At 36.3% G+C, this 13,341-nt stretch overlaps 1 protein-coding gene across 1 annotated transcript in view; it reads right to left on the reverse strand.

The window, feature by feature from the left end:
- DNAH11 (dynein axonemal heavy chain 11) overlaps positions 1-13,341 on the reverse strand; it is a 313,208-nt gene that overhangs the window by 259,484 nt on the left and 40,383 nt on the right. Inside the window, exons 9-12 of the mRNA XM_060108331.1 lie at positions 9,969-10,085; positions 3,285-3,422; positions 2,845-2,969; positions 2,091-2,286 (exon numbers count right to left, since the gene is read on the reverse strand). Of these exons, the coding sequence (XP_059964314.1) occupies positions 2,091-2,286; positions 2,845-2,969; positions 3,285-3,422; positions 9,969-10,085 (576 nt within the window). The remainder of the gene's footprint in view (positions 1-2,090; positions 2,287-2,844; positions 2,970-3,284; positions 3,423-9,968; positions 10,086-13,341) is intronic.

The raw sequence follows: 13,341 nt of genomic DNA on the forward strand, positions 1-13,341 counted from the left end.
GAACCCGTGTCCCCTGCATCAGCAGGCGGACTCTCAACCACTGCACCACCAGGGAAGCCCAAGAATATCATTCTATTTTTAAAATCAAACGCTTAAAGTTTCATCCAATGATTACAATATTTTCAAACTGTCAAAGCAAAAGGGCTTTTATTTTTTATGCTTTTTAAAAGCAACAATCATACATTCCATATGATGCAGAAGTATAAATAATAAAGGTAGAAATCATTGGCTATGGCCCACTATCAGAGAAAGAATTCAAGCAAAAAAAGAGCAACATATACATGCCAAGATCTGAAATGGGAGGCCATAAGCCGACCTCGGTCTTTTCCAAACACCACTAGCTCTAATATAATGCTTGTTTTGAAAACACAACATGATTATACATGAGGGAGGATTGTGAACATGCCGCAAGTTTTGTCTTTGCTTATCTGCAGTTTCATCAGCAATAAACGGCTAGGTAAATGCTAAAAACTGCACCCAGCTGAACAAAAAGGCTTAGGAATATGCAAAATGCTCATATGCACATACCACAAACATCCACCAGGTACCTCCACTCATAGGTGTGTGATGAGCCAGCCCACCCAACTTCTGGTGGCACAACTTTCTGTCTGGTTTCAAATGACCTTCCTTCCACCACCTCACAGTAATGCACAAGTCATAACGCACTTCCCTGAGCCAAACTTCAGGTCTTTGTCAAGGGAAAGTACTATATTCATTGGAGCATTTATATATTACTTGACCATTTAAAATGTATAAAACTATGCTACTGTTCTTCCTAAGTTCCTTTTTCTGTTTTTTTTTGTTATTTTTTAATTGGAGTATAGTTGCTGTATATTATGTAAGTTATATGTGTACAATATAGTGATTCACAATTTTTAAAGGTTATACTCCATTTATAGTTATTATAAAACAATTCCCCGTGTTGTACAATAATATATCCTTATAGCTTATTTTATACCTAATAGTTTGCTCCTCTTAATCCCCTACCCCTATGTTGCCCCACCCCTTCCCTCCCCCCAGGAGTAACCACTAGTCTGTTTTCTATATCTGTGAGTCTGCTTCTTCTGTTATATTTACTAGTTTGTTGTATTTTTTAGATTCCACATATAAGTGATATCATACAGTATTTGTCTTTCTGTCTGAGTTATCTATTTTTTAAACGTATCACTGACAAAGTTTTTGAGTACTGTACCCTAACCCCCATTTTCCCCGTCAGCAATGTACTTTTTATTGTGCAGTCTTTCATAGTGCTGTGAATTTTAGGAATGCATATGTCGTGTTGTAGCAAAACTGACTGTAGCCCTAAATCACAGTTTCTGAGGAAAAGACCACATAACATGCTTTAGAAGGTAAACCAGTTGACTTCCCTAGGCTGTCACTCCATAGGTTCACTAGTACAATATATTTGGTATGTTTATAATCCCTTCAGGTAGAATTGTAGGGATTATCCCTAAAACATCTCAGGAATTCAGTTCCTATAAATTGGTTTTATGAAATCAGAAGGTAAAGCAAACCCTCAGTCCTCCAGGTCACATATTTATGTACCTGTGCTGAGGTTAGTAAGAAAAATTAAGTGATGCAATTCTTTGTAATATTTCAGGGAAAGAGAACAGAATTTGAGTACAGACTGTGACTATTAAGCTCAGTGAGGCTAACTTTCACCTCCTAGGCATACAGCTGGACTGCCATGAGACAGGGCAAGAAAACCTAAGCCAGAAAACATCTGATCAAAGACTAATGATTCTGTTCAATTGAGTTAATATTTATTAAATGTTACCAAGTGCCAGACACTATGTTAGACACACAAAACACAAAGATGAAATCCAATGGACCCTACTCTCAAGTAACTCATTATCCAGTAAAGTGGGAGTGGCAAATAAATCATTACAAGACAAAACAAGGAAGAATAATTAATATAGAATTTGGTAAGCAAATCCCTAAAACAAAGACCTATTAGAGGTTGTTTTCAGTTATAGTCCTCGTAGCACTGACATTTTCCCAAAATAATATACAAATGAATGGGGGTATGAGGAATATTCTTATAATAAAAAGGGCATCTATGAAACATTTTAAAAATATCAAACCCCTACCTTTGGGTCAAAGTTGACATTGAGAAGACCACTTACGGCACTGAATTTAACCAAGGGTTGATTCAAATTGAATTCACAGATTTCATCCACATTACTTTTCCATTCATTATAGATACGATTTTCAAACTGGTCTAGCAAAGCTGTCATCTCAATATACTTCTGATAAACCAAGGCATCATCAGGACTTTCCAAGAATCTGTAGGAATATGTTTTTTATTTTTTACTTTTCTATACATTAGATAGATCTCAGCTTAGCTACTTTACAGTAATATAAGATAGAAATAAGAAAGTACACTATAAAAATCAGGAAGAAAATCAATAAAGGTCAAATAATGCTTCTACATAGTCTGTGCCTTAAAAGATATAGTTATGAAATAAATGGAACTCCAAACATTTTACTAAATTCAAACAGCAACAAGTTATCAATTCCTATAAAGAAAAGAGAAAGATACAAAAGTCTGCAAAATAACAGGAGTGCTAGCTATTGGAGAAAGGAAAAACAATAACAAAAAGCTATCAACATATTGTGGGTGAAATGGAAAAGTGAAAAAAGACCTAAAAACATGGAAATACATGAAGTTCTAAGTCCTATTAAACATAATAGGGACAAATCCCTCTCAATGAGCCCAAGCAATGACAAGAGTTAAGTAATGCAGTGACTCTTTAAGTGCTAAAATGAACAGCTCACTACCCTATATAAAAATCGCCTGTGTCGGAGGGATAATGTTACCACGAAAGAAGCCTAACTACTTACAGATAACGGAGAGATGCAAAGTTTGACCAAAACATTTGAAGTCGGTCCACGACCTCTTTAGCCCATTTGATATTTCCTGAGGTAAACGGCATATTCTTGTTAAGGACTACATTTCCTTGTTCAATCTGCAAATTGATATTGTGGTGAAGAGGATGAAAGGGAACATTTAATCAGGGTACACTCCAACCTTGTAGGCAATTGTTAATTTTGGAACATTTTCAGTACAAATATAAAGAACATACGTGCAAAGTAACCTGATTAGTAGAAGAGTTACTATCCTAAAGCAGGTTCTTCATATCTATAAGGAAATCAATTACATAAAAGCATAAAAATTTTAGGGCCTGTATCTCCTCTTCAGGTATCATTCAGTGGAGCTCTACTTGACACCCTGACCCACAATATGATACTGTGGGTGTGTCAGACTTTATCCCCCCACTCACCTGTTGCACGTGTTCATTATACAATTGCTTACACATATCCAACTCTGCACTGAACATGTGCACAAGTGTGCTGTAGCGTGGGCTGAAAATTTCCATGACAACTGGTTTCTCAAGGAAATTCCCAAATACAGTCAAAAGCTATAAAAATCAAAGTGAAAGAAAGGTTAACCACTGTGGGTTTTTAATACAAATACTAGATTCACTATTTCCTCCATTAAACTTCCTACATGACTAGATACAAAGCAAAAATCTAGATCCCTGCAAGTATCCTGCAATGTCTTCAGATTGAAAACACTTTAGCATCTCACTAAAATTTCTATGCATCCAATAAAGCAAATTCTAAATGTAAAGCAGTTTCCCTTCCTCAGCAGAAAATGAGGAGTCAGAAGCAAACCACTGTCTGTTAGAAATCCCTGATCACAGCCGACACCCCTACTTCCTGTTGGACACCAGGAAACATTGTAGAAGATGCTTTGCAGATTTAAGAACAGAAGCAAGATTGTGTACTTCTTATTTGCTCTTCCCTCCTACACATATACTCTTTAGAATAAGGAAAGCCATATCAAGGACCTCTAGGTCACACATTAATAATTATACTGTTATCCTGTGATAAACCATAATGGAAAAGAATATGAAAAAGAATGTATAACTGAATCACTTTGTTGTACAGCAGAAATTAACACAACACTGTAAATCAACTGCACTTCAATAATTTTTTTTAAAAAAACATACAATTTGAGGAGAAAGAGGAAAGCTATAAAATTCCCAACTGTTAAAAAAAAAAAAAAAGAAATCATCTTCATATTTGCTAAGTGTAATCTGCTGTATGTCCTCTAGACTTAGAATTTTTGTTAAGTAACATCTTATGGAAAAATCCAAACGAACTTTTTGGCCAACCCAATAAATCAATTATGCTTCAACTATACTTTTATTTTATAAAATAAATTTTAAGAAAATAGTTACACTGGAAGCATCAGTCACAGTGACCATCCTGCCCATGGCCGCCCGTGTTTTGTACCACAGGACCCAGCTACCCCCAACACAGCAGTTGGGGCAGCAGTGGCGACCTGTTCCAAGGACAAGCACTCCACAGGCTGACAGTTCCTTCAGTGTCAAAGTACTGGTTGAAACCAATGCCTTGAGATAATTGGAGTCTTTCTCAGAAAAAGAATGAGGGCATGGCAGGCTGAACCTATGCCGGTAAAATTTACGAGTGAAAAGAACCTACAGTTGAAGCTTGACAAAATGAGCTTGAAATGCGTGGGTCCACTTTTACACAAAACTTTCTCAATAAATACACTGGTAAATTTTTTGGAGAATTGCGACAATGTGAAAATTGTTCTCAGACGAGACAAACCACACTACCAAGAAATATCAAAAAATTTAAGAAAAGGTATGTCATGAGTGCATGAAATATATGTAGATACTAGTCTATCCCTACATAGATATAAGGTGTTATTTAAAATCAAATTAATAATGTGTTAGTTTTCTTACTGTTTTATAACTTTGCTTTCAAAACATTACACTACCATACAGTATGCCTTTCTCTCATAATTGGAGAAACTGAATATCAGCCTATCATCACAGGTGGTTTTTTTTTAATAATGTTTCCAACATTATATTAGAGTATGACTGTAAAACTCTATGCCATAAAAATTATATAATGATTCATTCATTAGTGTATAGGCTAGGCTCCTGTGAAACAATCCTATTGATTACACTAGGTTACCATAAAGCAATCATACTGCTGCTATTTTATCAATGCATGAATCATTACACCTGTAAATAAGTATGAATTTCTTTTTCACATTATCTTTTCATTTCTTTATGTCTAGTGTTAGTAATACATATAAGATCTACAGTGTTTTGTATTATGCAAGGCAATATTGATGTAGGCACTGATGATTCATCTTGTAAACAGATGACATAAACTCATGGTATCGATAGAGTACAGTCTTGTAAAGATGTTTTCTCTTCCTTATGATTTTCTTAATAACATTTTCTTTTCTCTAGCTGACTTTATCGTAAGAATACATTATATAATACATATACAAAATATGTATTAATCGAACACTCATTATTGGTAGGGCTTCCAGTCAACAGCAGGCTACTGTTAAGTTCTGGGGGAGCCAAAAGTTAAACAGGGTCAATGCCCCTAACCCCTGCATTGTTCAAGGGTCAACTGTACTAACGAGCTGAGGAAGCCAGTGAGTAAGGGGACAGAAAAAAGCAGACACGTGAACTAAAACAGAATCACATGACCAGTAAGGAGAAGTATGTAGGTCCAGAACTCCCTCAGCTCAGTCATCTCAAACTAACCTTGACCCCCTGGTTTCCACAAAGCTGAGCTGTCTGGTGAGCCAAACCTTGGATTTCTATTTGCCTCCTGTCTTGTCTTCTGCCCCACGGGGATTCTTCTGTGCATCAGTGTGAGACAGCTTTCTTTGCAAGCAAAATAATGTAATAAACATACATATTTTTGTACAAGCAATGTTTATAGAATGCTGACTAGGTGCCAGGCACTATATTTTAAGGGTGTTAAAAATCCTGTTGTTATCACATGCTCCAGGTAGGGAAAATGAGTTATGGGAAGGGGATAACTTGTCCAAATTTTCACAGCTAGTGCAGAGTTGGCATTTGACATGGACACTGGGCAGTCTGGCACCAGAGCCTCTGCTGCCTTGTGTAGGAACTCATCAGCCAAGGTGCATTTAAAATTGCTATTTTGTTATTTACTTACTCTATGTGGGCTTCAGAAAATGTTAGCTATTTGGTCTGTTATATAGATATTTTCTCTGAAATAAAAGGAGACAGCTTCTCAAAATAACTAAATATCATCAAGGTGACAGAAAACCATATACTAAGGTTTGTGCCTTGTTAGTGATGTGACATGGCAAAAGAAAGAGCTTTGCTCTTCCTCTTAGAAAACTAATGGGTGTTCCCCCAAATTTGTTTTTATTAAAAAACAGCATCATTGTAAATAATTTGTAAACATTTCCAAAAACTATACTTACTAAAAAAATCAACACAAGGAAAAAATTATACAAACTGAAATGTAAATCTAACCATATCTTAAGAGGCCAGTTTAGACAAACACACACTGGCTTTTCTTCTGGTAATATCAATTATACCTACTGTAGAACTGTTGGTGGGAATGTAAACTGGTGCAGCCACTATGGAGAGCAGTATGGAGGTTCCTTAAAAAACTAAAAATAGAATTACCATGTGATCCCACAATCCCATTCCTGGCATATATATCTAGAGAAAACTTTAACTCAAAAAGACACATGCACCCCAATATTCATAGTAGCACTATTTACAATAGCCAAGACATGGAAGCAACCTAAATGCCCATCGACAGATGAATGGATAAAGAAGATATGGTATATATATATATATATATATATATATATATATATATATATATATACACGATGAAATATTACTCAGCCATAAAAAAATGAAATAATGCCATTTGCAGCAACATGGATGGACCTAGAGATCATCATATTAAGTAAGCCAGACAAAGACAAGAATCATATGATATCACTTACATGTGGAATCTAAAAAATGATACCAATGAACTTATTTACAAAACAAAAAGAGACTCACAGACATAGAAAACAAACTTATGGTTACCAAAGCGCAGAGGGATTGGGAAGGGATAAATTAGGAGTTTGGGATTAACATATACACATTAGTATATATAAAATAGATAACCAACAATGACCTACTGTATAGCACAGGGAACTATACTCAATATCTTGTAATAATCTATAAGAGAAAAGACTCTGAAAAAGAATATGTATATGTATATATGTGTGTGTGTATATATACACACATATATATAACTGAATCACTTTGCTGACCACCTGAAACAAATCAACTATACTTCAAAAAAATTACTGTAGAAACTAAGTATTTAAAATCTACTTAGTTAGCTGCTACTTAGCAAAATGCAAAGTATTAACTTTCTTCTTACAACCACTGTTTTGTTAACTTTGGACTTGATGTTAACATTCTGAAGTAAACATTGCCTCATAGATTTCACAAAGAAGTGTACTCCAACTACATTAGGGAAACACATTTATTTCACAACATTCTCTTTCAAGCCTTGTCATATCAACTGCAACTGGAACAATACCAGAAGCTTTCCAGCCACATCTCATTTTGACCACCTGATACACTTAGTGGGACTTAAGTCCAAGTGTAAAATAGGAAAGACAGAGAGAAAACATTCTTTGGGGAGGCTGTAAAGCCAGAAAGTAGTAGTAAACGGAGTCTTAACCTTTTATGCACTATACATTACCTTAATTTTTCAACATCACAGATACATAAAAATTACCCTCCAGGATGAGAATAAACGTCATTTGAACTTCCGGTTTCCTTGTCACATTGGAACTAAGAGTTTTTTTATGGAGAGTACAGACATTGTCCTTCATATCAACCTCAAAAGATTCAAGATTGATTCCCAATACATGCTTCCTTCCTAAATATCCCACTGGAGATCTGTAAGGTTTACCTTGATTTTCTTCTACTTCTCAGTTTCATTATATAATATTTATATTTTTCCTAGGTTTGTCTTTTTCAAAGATTTTTTTAATTTGTTGCCACTTAAACCATATATACTTCATAATTTTCTAGTTTTCTATTATTTCATCTAAAGACTTTTCTAGACACTTGTCTTACATACTTCAGTCTCCCTTCATGTAGAGAAACTGTAAATTTTAGAAAGCCATCCATCAGCATTTTGTTTTAATTTTTATTGAGTGCCAACCCTGTAGGGTCTGAGCCACAACTTTATACTGTTCGGTTCCAGGGCCCTTCCTGCTCATGCCTTTGCCAAGAGCAGGTACTGAATCGTGGTCTTCAGAGAACAGTCTGCAAGCATTTATTCCCTGGGACACAACAGTAACTGGTCAGAGTTCATCATCCTGTACCTATGGTAGAAATCATTTTCTCCCCTAAATACACAACCCTGTAATTTTATTCTTCTGCCACGACTCTTGCTGCAGTTATCTTCATCTGTGTGTCATTTCAGGACTCTGACAACCAGTCAGCCCTCCTAATGTCACAGTTATTAAGTGCCTGCTTTATACAATGCGTTGCAGAAGGTGATGATGTCCCACCCCTGGAGAGCTTATAAGGGCACCATCTCATGTTATATTTTGCAGCAGACAAGGTACAAATACGTGGAAAGTTAAAGAAACAAAATACAGGACAAAAAAGAGATAAAACTGTTTAGAAAAAATAACTGGCCATGTACTAAAATAGAATCCATATGAATGGTTGTGAAAAGGGGAAGGAGAGAGGTTTGAATTAGAAAAGGTAGGAGCCTCTTTAACCTCTGTAACTGAGATTTCATTCTACATTCTTTCTTGCAGTTATTTCTAAAAGCATGAAAGGAGGTCCAGTTACAGAGAATACAGTAGACTACTACGTAGCCACTAAAAATAATATTGTTGAATTCTGTTACAAAAGAAAAAGTTTTATGATTCATTGCTTCCTGAAAGGGTTACAAAAAGATTACAAGGATCAGAATATGTCATTTTTTGCAAAGAGAAATATGTATGCATATCTAGTCAAAGAAAAGGAATGGCAGTAATAAATACAAGAGTAATTTCTGAAAGATGGGATGACAGGTGGTGTTATTTTATAACAACAGGCTATATATTTCAGCTGGCAGCATCTCAGTTTCATCCAAGGGCTCTTAAGAGAGAACTATTTGAGCCTCGTGACTTCTGTTAAAACGCTTGATGAGAGTAGAAGACACTAGCCACTTAACCACCATGTGACCCATTTATTTGAATTTTAAGATCAAAATCAAAACAAGTATCTCCGACAAAGTCTGTGCCTGTTATATTGTTTTGCACTGCCATCTTCAATGAATTGTGTCTGTGATTCTCTAGCTGTGTTTCTGCTGACACTGAGGCCTCATTCCTCTTTGGGGATGTCATCTAAGTTTACGCTTGACTTGCAATTCTCTTCTTTGACAAGCAAGTTTCACAAGGTGCCCCGATTACCCACGTTACAAGCTTTCTACTTGGGAGGACTCTCAGGATGCATTTCTTTTCTGCAACTATTCATACATCTATACTGTATTTCATCAATTCTATGACAAACATTCTTTCATGTTTTAACACCTCTGAAACTAGACTATGTTATATAATCAACAGCATCATAATTTTTTGGCAGCATATTCTTGTTGATAAACACTGGTGTGTCTGATAATCAACGGTGTCTTATGCCTGATGAAAAACTGTGTATAAATTGCTATTTATTTCAGTCAGATTAATAAAGTGGGCAGATGAACCCAACCTATGTAAACAGTGGCAAAGAAAAGAAATTCTTGAGTTAACAGAGAGTTTTCACTTTTCACCGTAGCTTAATTTTGAATTGATAGTTCACAGGCCATACCAAACTTGCTCTAAAGGTAATGAAAGTTGAAACAATGAATTCAAGCAAAGATCAATAGTCAAGTGTCCTAAAACTGACTTTGTCCAAAGTAAATTTCATTATTCATTTGTGCATTATTCAAAGTTTATAATTCAGTGAGCTTCATATGAAGAGAATGTGACTAGTTAATAGTTTACCTGGATGAGAAAGGAATGTATTCCCTCTTTTCATCCAATAGTCTTATTCACTAGTAAAACATTTTTTCCTGATAACTTCTTCAGAACTAACCTTAAATGCAGCTTCCAGACCATTGCAGTTAAAGAAAGCTTCACAAAGAATTGTCCCGAGCCTTCTGTCAAAATCCAAAGTTTTGGACTTAAACACAACGTAATCACTTTCAAATTCCTATAAAATTCAAAATAAAATATTAGTTTACAGGAAAGAATCCAACAGTGAAAATATCAACCACAAAAGTGTGACACCTCTCTCTGTGTGAATGAATTTATTTTTCGTAGCAGGATTCCAGGAAAGACAAAGAAAGAGCTGTAACTGACTAATTATTCAAGTGGCAGCCTTACAGGAGCACTGAACATTTAGCACTGTCAGCTCACGTTTCCACAATCCTTTTCACTGGCTCAGACCCCAACATTAGTACTTTGGCCTATCACTCTATCCTTCTCCATACTATTTTGATTATAAATGAAAAAGCAAAGCTTTTCAGGAAAGAAAAAGGAAAAAAAATAACCCGTCTTATTATAACTTTAGTCCATCTATAAGTTTAAACAGGAAGTTTTTTATTTTGTTTTTCACGGAGCAGAAACCCTGCCAGGAAACACTATTTCTTAAAGTGAGAACTAAAATCCACAGGTCTGTCTGTAAGAAAGCATCATTAGTGATACAGACAAAACATAATACTCTTCCTATTTTCCCAGTTTCTTATTAATATGCAGTTAACAACCCCCAGTTTTCTCCTAATACATAAACACCCACTCCCATAATTACAAAGAACGAAACAGTGAAAGAATAACCATCATCTGCACAGCATTACAATTCAGTCTTCCGTGGAGTCCCAGAAATTCAGAAACACTTCAGGCTTCCCAGTCAAACCGCCCCAGGAGTGCATGCCACACGCTTAACATAAAGAAGTCCTTTGCTACCACCATAACCTGAGCCTCCTCTTATGAATAATAATAATAACAGCTAACATTTATTCAATTCTATTCTAAACGCTCTACATTATTAACTCAATTCTAACCACACGATGTAGGTAATATTTTTCCATTCTGTAGGCAACAAAGTAAACTCAAAGAAGTTTAATGCACACAATCTTACCCCTACTTAATGGCAGGGCCAGAATTTAAAGCCAGATAACCTGGCTCCAAAGTCCACACTCCAAGCACGATTCTGGATGTTGGTATGAAGGAATGCACCTTATGCTGAATTGAACACACACTATAAAACAGTGTAACGGCAAAGTTCTAGAGTACTATGTGTCATATACAACAATGTCATATTTAGCATCGAGACGAAGTCTCCACTTATGAAGTAGAGCCAAACAGTCTCTTCATTCAAGGCTCATTGACTTTTTTTTTTTGTTCGGTACGCAGGCCTCTCACTGTTGTGGCCTCTCCCGTTGCGGAGCACAGGCTCCGGACACACAGGCTCAGCAGCCTTGGCTCACGGGCCCAGCCGCTCTGCGGCATGTGGGATCTTCCCGGACCTGGGGCATGAACCCATGTCCCCTGCATCGGCAGGCGGACTCTCAACCACTGCGCCACCAGGGAAGCCCGGCTCACTGACTTTTAAAAGTAAACACAAATGCCCAACAAGTTGTAAACAAGCCTAACTTACTCTTGTCAGTATGGCAACAAAGAACATACCACTTAAGATCCTCAAAGGTTATTTGAACAATCAGCAAATAAGATCTCAGGGAGGGAACAAACGTTCATTTCCGTAAGTGATATCTCTCCTCTTTTTTGTCACTCAACCTGAATTCAGAACTGCTGATAGAACTTCTCCCCTAGGAAGTCCCACAGATAATTCAAATTTACTTTATACAAATCGGAACTCATCATCCTCTCTATAAAGCCACTCCTCATTCTGTAAACCCTAATAGAAACTTTGGCAATCTCTTTCACTTCTTCCTCTCTCGGTCAACTGCTGTCAATCTTTCCTCCTAACTACCTATTCTTCATTAGTCCAGGCATCATCCTCCAGATCACCATTACCATTTAGCTGGATTTCTGTTAACCATTTTCTAACTACTCTCTTTGCCTTCAATCTCATCTCTCCCATCATTCTCCTAACTGCAATCTAAATAAGCTTTCTAAAATAGAAATCTTATGTCACTCTCGTACTCAAAATCCACCATTATCTCAATTCAGAATCCTAATTTCTTAGGGTAAAGTCTAAAAGTCTTAACCTCATCTATAAGCCCTTTGTGATCTGGACCCTACTTACTGTGCCCAACTATTCCAGTACCTCTCCCCCTTTCATACACTAGGATCTAGCCACACCTGCCTTATCATACTCATTCTCTGTGTGTAATACAATTTTCTGCTCATCACTTTCTTTTCACCTACTCCTCACCTGCTTCATTTCTATTTTTTTTTTCCAATTCCATTTATCTTTCAAGTATTGTCTCAGTTTCCCTTTCACCTCCTCTGGAAAGGGGCCCTTCACAAATGATCCCATAGTACTCTGTACTTTTCATACCCTAGCACTAAGCACACTGTATAATTGCCAACCTGGATTCACCCCCTGGATTTTAAACTATGAGTATAGTAGCCATGTTTCTTTTCACAGTGACAGTGCCAATATTTAATGAGGTTCCCAGCACAGAGCTGTTTCTCAATACTTACTGAAGATTAAACAATATGCTGGTATTACTAAAAAACATTTTTTCTATATTGTAAAAACTCCAAAATTGCCCTTATTAGTGACATGGGAAATCTTGAAGTTTTAGCTAGAGAAATGCCATGGTCTGATTTAGCTCCTAAAAGGCAATCAAGTTGCTGTGTGAAGAAAAGACCCTGATGGAGCCAAGACAGGGGCTGAAGAAGAGTTTTAGGGGCAAATGCAATAACCCAGGTCAAAGATGAGATCCGGGTATATTTTCAGGGTTTATCTGATAGAACCTGATGTTTATCATAAGAAAAGACCAAGATCATGGATGACTCTAAGGTTTTGTACTAAGTAGTACATTATATGGACCATTTAATGAGTTGGAGAAGACAAGGAAGAACAGGTATGGGGAGAGGTAAAGCAGGGGTTCAGTTTTGCATGTTGGTGACATCTATTAAGTATCTAAGTGGATGGAGATGTTGAGTAGGCAGCCGAATATATGCTATGTGTTTGGGATTTAGGAAGGTCCTTTCCATTATGTAAAATATCCTTTAGGCTTTTGGTAGATACTCTATCAATTTGAGGAAGGTCCCTTCTATTCCTATTTCTAAGAGTTTTTATCATGAATGGATGTTGAATTTAGTCGAAAATTTAATGCATCAAAGTTTTTAAATTACTAAACTATCACAAAGGAGGCAAGAATATACAATGGAGAAAAGACAGTCTCTTCAATAAGTTGTGCTAGAAAAACTGGACAGCTACATGTAAAAGAATGAAATTAGAACACTCCCTAACGCCATATACAAAAATAAACTCA

The sequence above is a fragment of the Mesoplodon densirostris genome, chromosome 9 (assembly GCF_025265405.1).
Source record: "Mesoplodon densirostris isolate mMesDen1 chromosome 9, mMesDen1 primary haplotype, whole genome shotgun sequence".
In the NCBI taxonomy this organism is placed as follows: Eukaryota; Metazoa; Chordata; class Mammalia; order Artiodactyla; family Ziphiidae; genus Mesoplodon; species Mesoplodon densirostris.